The 12093-nt window shown below is 49.2% G+C and overlaps 1 protein-coding gene across 1 annotated transcript; it reads left to right on the top strand.

Moving 5' to 3' along the window:
• Positions 1-4262: 4262 nt before the first annotated feature.
• On the top strand, positions 4263-9803 carry ZIC3 (Zic family zinc finger 3). Its single transcript, XM_020971751.2, is given in 5 exon segments — positions 4263-4805; positions 4807-5199; positions 5201-5615; positions 6884-7047; positions 7934-9803. Coding segments are annotated over 5 exon segments (1404 nt in total). The 5' UTR covers positions 4263-4556; the 3' UTR covers positions 8117-9803.
• Positions 9804-12093: the final 2290 nt, after the last annotated feature.

Raw genomic sequence — 12093 nt, 5'->3', positions numbered from 1 at the left:
CTGCACAAGAAATTAGGAAGCCCTGGGCAGGACGGAAATCCGCTCGTTGGATTTTTAAAGGGTCTTTTAAAAAAATGTTTTCGAGTGTGGGCTGGCCAACCGGTTCTGCAATGAACACAGACCAGAAGTCCCCTGCCTTGTGCCTGCTTCAAGGCCAGGCACCACTCTGCCTTCTTCTCCCTTACTGGAGCCCACAGGAGATAGTACGTGAGAAAAGACTCCCCCCACTCCCCAAAATGACCTAGTAGCCTTAGAAGAGGCAAAAATAAGAGCTTCGTGGCCAGTTTCCCCAGCTGCCCTGTCTTGCCCAAAGACACAATGCTAACAGATTACATCAATTCCCTAAATTTCCTCCCTGCTCTCCCCCTTCCTGCTTTTTGGAAGATGAACTGGGGGGAGGGCAGGAATTGGTTTCCAGACATGTCTGTCTGACAGACCAGAGTTTCTGGCTGTATATCCAAATGCCCAGATATGGAGATAAAATAAATCTGGTTTCTACTTGGGGTTTGAACTTGGGGTAAGGGAGAGGATGCCAGTATATTTCCATCTGTATACAAGCACACACAGAGCATCTATTTCTTATGAGCACAAATACAGAGTATTTCCTATGCTTCCAAATTCACACGTAGCACGAATATACATATACATGCATTGAGGCCAGCCCATGGAGGAGTGGGAAGTGAATTAGAGTGATTTCTGTCTTAATTTATGCTGCCCAGCACACATGTAAAGCGCATACACCAGGGCTGCCCAGGGAGCCCCACGATGGATCCGAAAAATGAGGATGCCTCCTGCAAAGTGCCTTTTCAGTCTTTCCAAGACGAGAGACTCCCCAACACTGGAGACAGGGCCTGACTTTCTTCAATGTTTCCAAGCACTGCTTGGCTGTGTCCCCTCTAGTCCCTTGTCGTCTTGCTTGAAGGATGTGCCCCCTCCCCTTCCTCAAACTCGGCAGCTGGAGCTGGGGATAGAAGTGGAGGTGGAGAGAGGACACTGCCATAGAAAAATAAGGTCATAGAGAAGGAAGGGGCTTTGGACATCATCCCATGCAAAGTTCAATTTCTCTGCAAAAACATGGTTAGCTTGTGGGGAAGGGGGTTTCATTCACTTTTTTAAAAACAGCCTATAGCTTCCATACATCTGGCAAGCTTTCAGTCTCCGATTTCTCAGAGCAGCTGGGCCAAAAGAAGCAATGGGGCACCCAATCTCACTACCCTTCAGTCCCTAGATTCCACAGTCCCCACTCTGGTTTTGACTCTGCACCCCCTCTTTCAGCTTCCAATAGCGCCCCCCTCCAAGCTTCAGATCAGGAGCTGAGCTGCCCAGGAGAACTTGCAGGAATCAAAGTTCTTTTGTCCAAACAACTTCACAGCCATTTCCCCTACCCCCCCCCCATTCTCAGTTGAGGACCTAATTGAATTATGCCTTTTTGTCCCGGAGACAAGAGCACACGTGCTAAAGGTAATTAATTCTCTGCTTGTTGTCATCCGGAGTAAGACATCCCAGGCCAGGTAAGTCAAAGGCCTAACAGCTTAACCAGCCCCCCCCCCCAACTGCAACAGACGAGGAGAAGTTGGGCAAACTTGGCCGACCCTTGTTAGTTTTTCTCTCTTTTACATCCTTCCCCTGTCACTGCCCCTCCCTCTCAAACTCCCCCAGGACAGATGATTCCTGGATCCCAGGGAGATTGGAAATGGACAATCAGAAACACATCCAAGGAGGTTACTGCATTGGTTGCCCCCACCTCTACCCAGCCGGGATGGGGCCCCAAAGAAGCTCAAACCTTCCCTCTCCCTACTATCACCTAGGTTATCCCCTAGGAACTGTACTTTCCCCAACAAGAACAGCGATCCAAGAGTAGGGATTGGGGGTAGAGTGGGAGGAGGGAAGGGAAGAAAGAAAGAATAGAAAACGAGGGAAGGTAAGAAAAGAAATGAGAAAAAAACGAAAGAAATCCCCTCTTTTTATAACTCAGACTCTGGGGAATTCATTTGCATGATTTAGCCATATTTGTTCTTTGGTGCAAACCCCCTCAGAAATGAAGTTGGTCTCCCCTATCCATCCCTAACCACCCCCAAGTCTACTTTCATCAGCGAGAGTTTTCAGAGGTAATATATTTAAGGAAGCGGCAACTCACCTTCAACTTTGTGAGTGTTCTGTAGAGATGCGGAGGGTGAATTGTGATTGGTTTGATGGGAGATGGGGTTACTGGTGGGGAAGACTTTATACCGGTGGGGGTTTTTTCCTCTCTTCCCCCTCTTTGCAAACTCTAAAATAAAGAATGTGCAGTCTTTCTCGGGGCTGATTGGGAGGCAGGGTGTGAAAGAGCCGAGGTTATAAAGCGCTGCTTGAAGCGTCTCTCAATGCGCCTCTGAACTTGATCAGATTTGCTGGTTCCTGCGGAGAGACGGCGGCAATCCTGTGAGCCTGGCTCAATGCACAGACTTGGGGGCTCTGCAAATGGCAGGATATTACAATTACAGCCATCTTTCTTTCGGCCTTTTCTTCCCACCCTTGCTCCCCATCGCTCTTTGCAAAGGCTTTCCAGGACAGAAAATGAGGGGATTTATAGTGCTGTCTGAGTCTCATCATTATTCCCAGAGACACATTGGGATAGTGGGGGAAAAAGGGGGGGAAACAAAAACACAACACTCTTACTTCCCTCCCTCCCCCTTCCCCAGACCTCAAACTCAATTCTCCAAATCAACTGTGGTCTAAAGGACACTCAGTATCTATGCACTCTGCCCTGGGTTTCTGAAACGGACACGGGAGGTCGGAGCAAACACTGATACTGTTTAGAAGTGGTGGTGGGTGTAACATATGGGGGGGGTGTCTTGGGAGGAAAATTCCACCTCCCAGCAGCCCCCTTTGGGTGAAGGATTGGATTTAGAACTCTTTAGAAATCGGTCTGGTTCAACCCGTTAGTTTTAAAGGCCGCCTGAGCCACAGTCTTTGGAGGGGTGGCGGTGGTTGTGGGAGAGGGGGAGGGGTGGGGGAGAAGGAGGAGGAGGGGGCGGCTGTGGAGAGAAGGGGAGGGGGGAAGGAGAGAGAAAGAGAGAGAGAGAGAGAGAGAGAGAGAGAGAGAGAGAGAGAGAGAGAGAGAAAGCGAGAGAGAAAGCGAACACTGGCTAAAGCTCTGAGAGAAGAATCTTCGCTCGGAAGCCCACCCGGGTTTCAACCGATTTTTCTCCCTCAAGGAATGGGAAGCAGTTGGCTACTGGGGTGGGGAGGTGGGGGCACCCAATTACTGAGGGAGGGGCAGGCGAGGGAACGTGCTTGGTTTAGTCTCGATTCTATTTTTTTCCATAGGTGTCTTTAAAAAAAAAAAGACACGCTATGGTGTCAATGGAGGGGCAGGAGTGAAATGGATGGAAGGAGCCTAGCCTAGTCAATGAGCGTGGACATTTGGGGCAAATGCCCATCGCTCCTGTCGTCGACTGCGGGGCCTCTAAAACCAATTGCCGTTACCCTGCTTCTGGATGTTAATACTCAGATTCAGATTCAGGTAACTGGAGAGGTAGGAGCAGAAAGAAAAATAGACAGATCACCCCCAGCCCCCAGCCCCAGCCACCCTAGTGGGAGATGTCAGGAGGGAGATAACATCGAAAGAAAGAAGAGTTTCTTTCGCTGAACCAGGTGCATAACGCGTAAGAAGCCCGGGAAGGAGGGCTGTGGGGCGTCTACTGGAGGGTGCGTTTGCTCGGATCCCAGGTGCTCAGCGACTCCCAAACTGGACCCGAGTAAACAAAATATTTGGGCGCTGAGACCCCCATTAACCTTACCTGGGAGTCGCTAAAAGGCACACAGCCCAATCAGGAGCCTCCTTTTCAATGAAGCTGCCATATTCCCTGCTCTAGCCTGCCAATCACAAGCAAAACAGCCAATGGCCGGGCCAGCCGGGGGTCAGGTGACGGCGTGCCAGCAGGCTCCCCATTGGCTCAGAGCGAGCTACCTCCTGAGTCGGTTTATGTGCCAGGAGTGAGTGATTGACTTTATCAGTCCAAGGACATTACTCTGTTGGAGAAGAGGGTGGTGAACTCCTTCTCTTCCTTCCCTAGAATCCCGGCTTGCTGGGGCTGGTGGGGAGGGGGCTCTCTGACCCAGAGCGGGCTCCTCCACCACTTCAATATCATCATTTTTATTTCTGTGTCGGGGTGGTGGGCGGGAAAGGTTTGTTGTGTATGGTGCAAGATTTGCCAACTCCGCTCCCAGTTATTATTTTTGTTATTTTTTCTTTGTGCTTTTAGTAGTTCCGTAAAGCAGATCTGGTACCAGAGCTTCTCCTCCCTCCCTCCTTCTGCTTTTCCTCCTCCTTCTTCTCCTCCCTCCTCCTCCTTATCCCTCCTTCTTCTTTTCCCCTCCTCCTTCATCTCCCTCTGCAGGAGACACTCAGACCCTGAAAGTTGCTGCCCCTGGTTGCTCCTTCGGGGTCTCTGCACTGTCCCTAGTCCTTGGGCTTTCTGCAGCCGCCGCTCCAGCGACTTCTTCCTCCCGCGCCTCAGCCGTCGTCTCCTTCGCCACCGTCGTTGGTGCCTCTGCCGGGGCGCCCTCCATCCATGACGATGCTACTGGACGGAGGACCTCAATTCCCCTCGCTGGGAGTCGGGGGCTTCGGAGCCCCGCGCCACCATGAGATGTCTAACCGGGAGGCGGCAGGGATGGGGCTCAGTCCTTTCGGGGACGCTTCGCATGCCGCGGCCGCCGCCTTCAAGCTGAGCCCAGCAGCGGCGCACGACCTGTCCTCGGGCCAGAGTTCGGCGTTCACTCCGCAGGGCTCGGGCTATGCCAACGCCCTGGGTCCCCCACCATCATCACCATCACCACCATCATCATCACGCCGGCCAGGTGCCCTCGTACGGGGGAGCCGCGGCCGCCTTCAACTCCACGCGCGACTTTCTGTTCCGCCAGCGAGGCTCGGGCCTCGGGGAGGCGAGTTCCGGGGGCGGCCAGCATGGGCTGTTCGCTGGCTCGCCGGGGAGCCTGCACGGACCCCCGGGCATCGCAGAGCCACCGGGCTACTTGCTCTTCCCCGGGCTGCCCGAGCAGAGTCCGAGTCACCCATCGCCCACGGCCCACGTGGACAACAACCAGGTGCACTTGGGGCTGCGAGGAGAGCTGTTCGGCCGTCCTGACCCTTACCGCGCAGTGGGCAGTCCTCGTACCGACCCGTACGCCGCAGGCGCCCAGTTCCACAACTACCCCCCCGATGAACGTGAACATGGGCATGAACGTGGCGGCCGCGGCCGCGGCGCACCACGGCCCGGGCGCCTTCTTCCGCTACATGCGCCAGCCCATCAAGCAGGAGCTGGCGTGCAAATGGCTCGAGGAGGCACAGTTGGGCCGGCCCAAGAAGAGCTGCGACCGGACCTTCAGCACCATGCACGAGCTGGTGACGCACGTCACCATGGAGCATGTGGGGGGGCCGGAGCAGAACAACCACATCTGCTACTGGGAGGAGTGCCCTCGGGAGGGCAAGTCCTTCAAAGCGAAATACAAACTAGTCAACCACATCCGCGTGCACACAGGCGAGAAGCCCTTTCCCTGCCCCTTCCCGGGCTGCGGCAAGATCTTCGCCCGCTCCGAGAATCTCAAGATTCACAAAAGGACACACACAGGTAAGTAAGGGCGCCGGGCGGGAGGGTGCAGGGTTTGGGGGGGAAGGCTTGGGGCACAGTGGGGAGGGAACTGGGGCCGGAGCGATGAGCTGCCCTCTCCTCCCCCTTGCCCTGACCCCTGTGCAATGCTCCGGCTTCCCCAGGTGTCCAGCCGGACCAACAAAAGCCTAGGCGACAGCCCGGGTGGATGGGGGTCTATTAAGAGGGCTTGAAGAGGAGGAGGAGGAAGAAGAGGAGGAGGGCGGCGGGGGGACGCGCACGGAGACAACCAGGGAAAGAGAGAGAATGACAGACACCCCCGCTGCCCTCCTCCGAACATGGTCATTTTCAGTTCTCGGTTGCCCGGTTTGCTGGCAACTTTGTCCCCAGTTTAACTTCCCGGGCTGGATGGGAAAAACCTTCTGGACGCGGGCTTGGCCCTCCTCCCCATCCTCTTCCGAGAGCTAATTGGGACCCGCGAGCTCCCCCCCCCATCCCCGACCCCCGGCGGCGGCGAGGAGAGCAGGGCTCCTCCACCCTCCGTGCGTCCTCTTTTTGTCTCCCTTTCGGGGGCTGATGATATGAAGGAAATCAGTCAGGGTCTGAGTGGGGATGACTCTCGGCTCCCCGCTTCCACTCGGAGGAAGGCAAACCATAGAAATGCTAATGTCATCTAATTTTCTGTTACTTCCGTTCTTTTTTAGTCTTGATTGGCACATCTCCTAATTAAATCACTGATACTTTTGTCAAACTATTTTTATTTGGAGTTCTAGGTTCCATTCAGGACTCCACGAGGAAAGTTAAACTCGAAAAGGCGAGAGCGACACATTTTCGTGTCTTGTTCAGCACGTCTTGTAAAACTGTCTGGAGCTGCTGAATTTATATAGTTTTCGCCATTGGAACCTGAAGTGCTCGGGCTCTGCCTTTAACACTTCACTGGGCACCACCGCTGCATTTGAAAGGGGGCAAATTAAAAGCCACAAAGAACGGATTGAATTGAACTGTAACGTAACAAATCCTATTGTCCCACACTTTGGGGCTAATACCTCAGCGAGGTGTTCTCTAGGGATTCGGGGAGGTTGCTGAGTAGAGGCGAGCCCAGGAGTTAGGGAGAGAAAGTTGGGTTTTCGTAGAGGTTGATTTTTCCCCCCCTGCTCCTCCTCCTCCAGCTTAAATTGGTCATTTCTGGCTGGATTTAGTCCCCTCCCCCCAACCCCCCTCCAACAATTCCCGAAGCGCTGCTTGCTTCCCCCCCCGGAAGGCTACTTAACTGTTTCTGATTTTTGCAGGTGAGAAACCCTTTAAATGTGAATTTGAAGGCTGTGATAGACGCTTTGCAAACAGTAGTGACAGGAAGAAGCACATGCATGTGCATACATCCGACAAGCCCTATATCTGTAAAGTGTGTGACAAGTCTTATACACACCCCAGCTCTCTTAGGAAACACATGAAGGTAATTATCTCTTGATTAGCGGTTCGTTGTTGATAAACAGTCATCTTTTAGGCTCTTTCCAAAAAGGAAAGTGCAAGCGAGGCAAACCTTGCTTCTGCGCCTTAAATCCGATCCCCCCCCTTTGACACCTTTAGTCCGTGGAGGGGGGGGGGAGGAAGGGAGGGTAGGGAACTCTGGGAGGGGGCAAGGGAAGGGGTGGGGGAGTGGGGATAGATGTTGGGGGTTGGTTGGGAGGGTGGAACTAAGAGGGAACAATTGGCTGTTTACGTGCAGAGCTTGGAACTGGTTGCAACTGATGAAGCCAGTGTATTTTAGTTCGCTAGTTTGTTTATTTCTCCCCCGTTCCCCCCATACCCACCCCACCCCACCCTACCCCCGCGGTTCCATCCGAAATGGATGCCGTGGCTCTGGAGGCTAATGGCAGCGTAGTTCATTTCCTTCTTTCTCTGTCTCTGATAAAACAAGAAAGAAAACGCTTCAGTTACTGTTGCATATCTGGCCACTGCCTACTCAGCTGGGGCTAGGCTCATCTCTCTTCTGTATAGCCTGAGAGGAATCAGTGCTCTAAAGAAATTAAGATTTTGCAACCCTGGAAGGAATAACTGGATGTCCTAGGTGGAGGGGAAAAAAGTTGGAAGGGTCACTATAAGAAAAAAGAAATTCTGCTTTCCGTTATGTAGTGCTCCATTTCGGTTAAGAAATGTTTTCCATGTTACGATTTCTGTCTATTCACAAAATTGGTGGTAAGCAGGAAGCATGTAATGACCTTTATTTACCTTTTATCAGGTAGATAAATGATCCTGCTCTTAATGTGCAAGAATTCTGCTATCTTTGCTTAACCGTTGCTAGTTGGAACTATATTATAATATATACATGTTAATTTTAGGTTCATGAATCTCAAGGGTCAGATTCCTCCCCTGCTGCCAGTTCAGGCTATGAATCTGCCACACCACCCGCTATAGCCTCTGCAAACAGTAAAGAGTCCGCTAAAACCCCTCCTTCCGCAGTTCAGACTAGCACCAGCCACAACCCGGGACTTCCTCCCAATTTTAACGAATGGTACGTCTGAGGACAAAAGCAAACACCAAAAACCCCATTAACTATAGGACGGACCAAATGCGTTTAAAAAAAAAAAGAAAGAAAGAAAAAAGAAAACTGAGACCAATCCAGACGGAAATGGAGTTTTTTACGCAAGCAACCGTCTAGGGCTACATCTTGTTAATTGCAATTATCCAGGAAGGTCTTTGGCAAGGTCTGGCAAGATCTCTGAGGTAACCCTGCCCTTTTCTCAGGATTAGAAAACATGTTTTGGCGTTCTAATGAATTTCGTTTATTTTCTAAATTTCCCCCTCCACTCAACTCAACCCCCCAAATCCTGCCGAATTGATGCCTTCATTTTAACACCCTGGCCCTGTTTTTTCTTGAGAGGAAGTTAAAAAAAAAGGCCTTTCGATGGTGTGATGTTAAAATGATGGGAATCTTTCTCCGGCTGGGTGGTGATTGTTTAAACTCTTGCAGTCTTAAACCGTGCCAAAGTCCTGCTATGTCTTGAACTTTATTTCTCAAAGCATTACACTTGTGAATGTATTCTTGTCTAATGGGGTCGACACTGTTGAGTGTTTTTTTTTCAGGATGAGGCTGTGGTGTTGCTCTACACAGATGGTGACCGTCTAGTATGAAGTAGCATTCTGTAATAACTTTTTCTTTCTTGTAAATACGTACCCATGATGCCAATATTTATCGTTTGTAATTTAATTATTGATACAAGTGCCGGGAACTGAACAATATTTATGGGGGAAAATGTTTTCTAACAAACTCTGTACAGCTTTGGATTATAACTGCTTTAGCATTAAAAGTCTGATTGTTTGGAAAGAAGAGCACAATTTACAGTTTTGGAACCACTGACTCCTTTTTCTCTCTTTATTATTATTATTATAATTGGTTTTTTTTTGTAACAGCATCCCCCCTCCCCTACATTGGGGACGTGAACTATAAATCCGGTTTGGTGGGATTGGGGGAAAAAAAACTAATGCAGATTCCTTTTTTTATTTTTAAATTGTGGAATTTTTTTTTCTATCACAATGTAGGTTACTTACAGTGTCAGTTTCAATCTGGGAAGACCCTCCTTTTTCTTCTTTAGCTCATATGAGTGTTTTACTGCAAGTTTAATATGTTTGCCCTGGATTTTCGGCATGCAAATCAAATATTACTAATCAGTTCTGTTAGTGACCATGACATCTCAATCTTGCACTTCAAAGACTGAGAAGCTGGATTTAAATGTCCCTGCACTGCCTATGTAAACAGAAGGTAACAATGAGTTTTATGTCCCTTAGTTTCTTTCCCTTGCATTAAAGATGGAACATTGCAGTGTTATGCATGTATATATGTCTATTCTATATAGAGATACAGGCATATGCCTATATATGTCTGTATCTATATATACACATATATATGTATTTTCAAGAAGCTAGCATAAGTTTGAAACAGTTTGGTGGTGAGTAAAAAGGCCAGTTCGATGTGTTTACTTTTGCTTAAAGTGCTTCTTAAGAGAACCTTAGTGTATTGGAATTCTGATGGCTAAGGTGGATTTGTTTTGCTGTATATATAGTTCAATAACCAGCTATCACTCATAACTGTGTTGCTAATAGCCAATATGATGATGATTGCAGCAGCTCTGTAGAGACATTATGGAAAGACAAAAAAAACATTTGCAAAAAAATATGTATTTTTAAACCTCATGATTTGTAGGCAAAGATGTGAAGAGCATTATTTCCATTAAAATCAGTAATATGAAACGTGGCTGTTTGGTTTGTGATAAAAACAAAACAAAACATATTAACGTTCTTCTCCATTCTATCTCCATTTGGACAAAAACACAGAATTTTCTTAAAATGGGCATTTTAAAAAGTCACTGCTGGTCAATGAATTACTTTATTGTTATTAATTTTTTGGTGAGGAGTGGGCAAGGCTAAAGTGACCTTTATTCATAAATTTAGAGAACTTTAAATAGGAGATGCTAAACACTTCAAAGACCATTCTGCATACATGCCACATTTGCAAGTCTGGGGATGGGAAGCTGATAATATGGAACTGTAAAATATTCAGGAATTTAATGAATAGGTTTATAATTAATACTTCTCTCTCTCGGGCCAATGCTTGGGCTTAAAAAATAGCATAAAGTGATTTTTGATCTTTTTCACCATCGTTTTCAAACCTGTAATTTTTTTGGGGGGGGAAGAGGAAGGATTTTTTTTTTTGCACTCTCTAATGTAGCAGCTACATTGCAGCATTTTTGCATCTGGGGCTCTTCCATGTGCTAGTGGCCTCTTTGTCTAACTTGCAAAACAAACCAAACCAAACGGAACCAGATACTCCAATACTATCCACCAATCTCAAATCAGCTACTCCGGAGATCTGGCGCTGATTAACTGCAATTTTATTGGAGGCCCCGACTCCTGTTTAAAAATTAACCAATAATTTAAAAGAAAGGCTACCTGCGGGAGTTTGTCAATAGAGTATGAATTATTGATGAGGTCCTTAATTCACACTGGCTTGCCTGCAAGGCAACTTTGTGCCTGGGTCTGGAGGCCCGGAGACCTGCGGCTGGCCCCCTGCAAACAGCTCTGCTAGGGGAAAGGGGAAAGAGAGATCGTCTTTTTGTAAAAGGGGGGCTCCTGCACTTTTCTCCAGTAGTTTGGGGCCAGCGGCAAGAGGAGACTGGGTACTCAGTCATCACACATTGGACCTGCTACACGTGGGGGGTGGGATGGGGGGGAGGACGTCAGACTCCTTCCTGCACTCCCCATCCTCAGCTTGACCTTGACATTGAGGAAGGTTATTGGACCCAGGTCTCCATGGACTAGACAGTTCCCTAGTTCAGTATTCCTCCTTCTGTCCAAATCCCAGATGATTTTCAAATCTCAGCAAAAGTTTCCTTAAAAATGAAAGAGGTTTGAATATGGAGGAGTTTGAGTAAAAATGTTGGGATTGGGGGAGGGGGGATTCTTTTGAAACATGCCTTAAATCATTTCCCTTGTCATTTTTCCCTCAAGCCAACTTTAGGAGAGAGGGACAGGGACCGAGAGTGGTGGCAAGACATAGGCTTCGGTTGAAAAAGTTTTGAACTCCACGTAGTGCCTTTGAAATCATTCTAGCTTAGCATTAGGAGAGGCCAGAAAAGGCAAACTATCGGAACGAGCGTAATCATAATTAATAACAATGATGAGGCCACCAAGGAAGCCTACCAAATCTCCGAAGTGCCCAGGTCCCCCGTTACTGGGGGAGGGGAGGCGGTCAGGCAAATTTCCCTAATTTTTATTTCCCTGTGCTTGTGGGGAAGGGTTGGGGGGGTGGGGGTGGAGATGGGAAGCAAGTGAAATTTTGCATTTGACATCCTAGCTAAGAAAAGCTTACAAGTGTCCTGTTATCCAAGAAATGTTGTTGGGGCTTCGAATTTCCGTTGTTTTCCTTTCATCTCCAACAGGCTGCTTTGGAAATAAAACTTGCTGCTCGGTAGCTCTGTAGTTGTAGAAGCAGCAGCAACCCCAGAGGAGCCACTGTTCATTTGGGGGTCAGGCCAGGCCGGCCCTGGTTCTGTCGCTGGTGATTTGGACGCGAGACGGGAAAGGGGGGGAGTTTATTTCACGTGTGTTTACGCTACCAACTCAAAATTACCGCTTTTCCTCCCGAAAACGTTGGCAGGTGAAAGATGAAGAGGCCAACAAACGGCCACAGGCGGTTTCCCTTCAACCCAGACTGAGGCGGGAGAGGGAGGGGAACAGCAGCTCCCCCTCACTCCCAGCTACCCGAGAAAAGCTGGGCTAGGAAAGCCTTCCTCGCTCCTCCCCTCTTCTTCTTTCTCTACCCCTCATCCCGGCCAATGGAGGGGGCTGGGGAGGGGAGGGGAGTGAAGGCCCTGATCTTTTTAGCTCAGGGGTTCCGGAAAGCATTGAATGCCTCTTGCCTGAATACTCCCCTAAAAGACAGGCAGAGTTCCTGCTCCTGCACGGAAACTGACAATTGAACACCAGACCCCACCTCCGGACC

Source organism: Phascolarctos cinereus, unplaced genomic scaffold (genome assembly GCF_003287225.1).
Source record: "Phascolarctos cinereus isolate Bilbo 61053 unplaced genomic scaffold, phaCin_HiC Scaffold_8;HRSCAF=390, whole genome shotgun sequence".
Classification (NCBI taxonomy): Eukaryota; Metazoa; Chordata; class Mammalia; order Diprotodontia; family Phascolarctidae; genus Phascolarctos; species Phascolarctos cinereus.
Note: the sequence above shows the minus strand (reverse complement) of the source record. Positions and strands in the feature narration are given on the sequence as shown.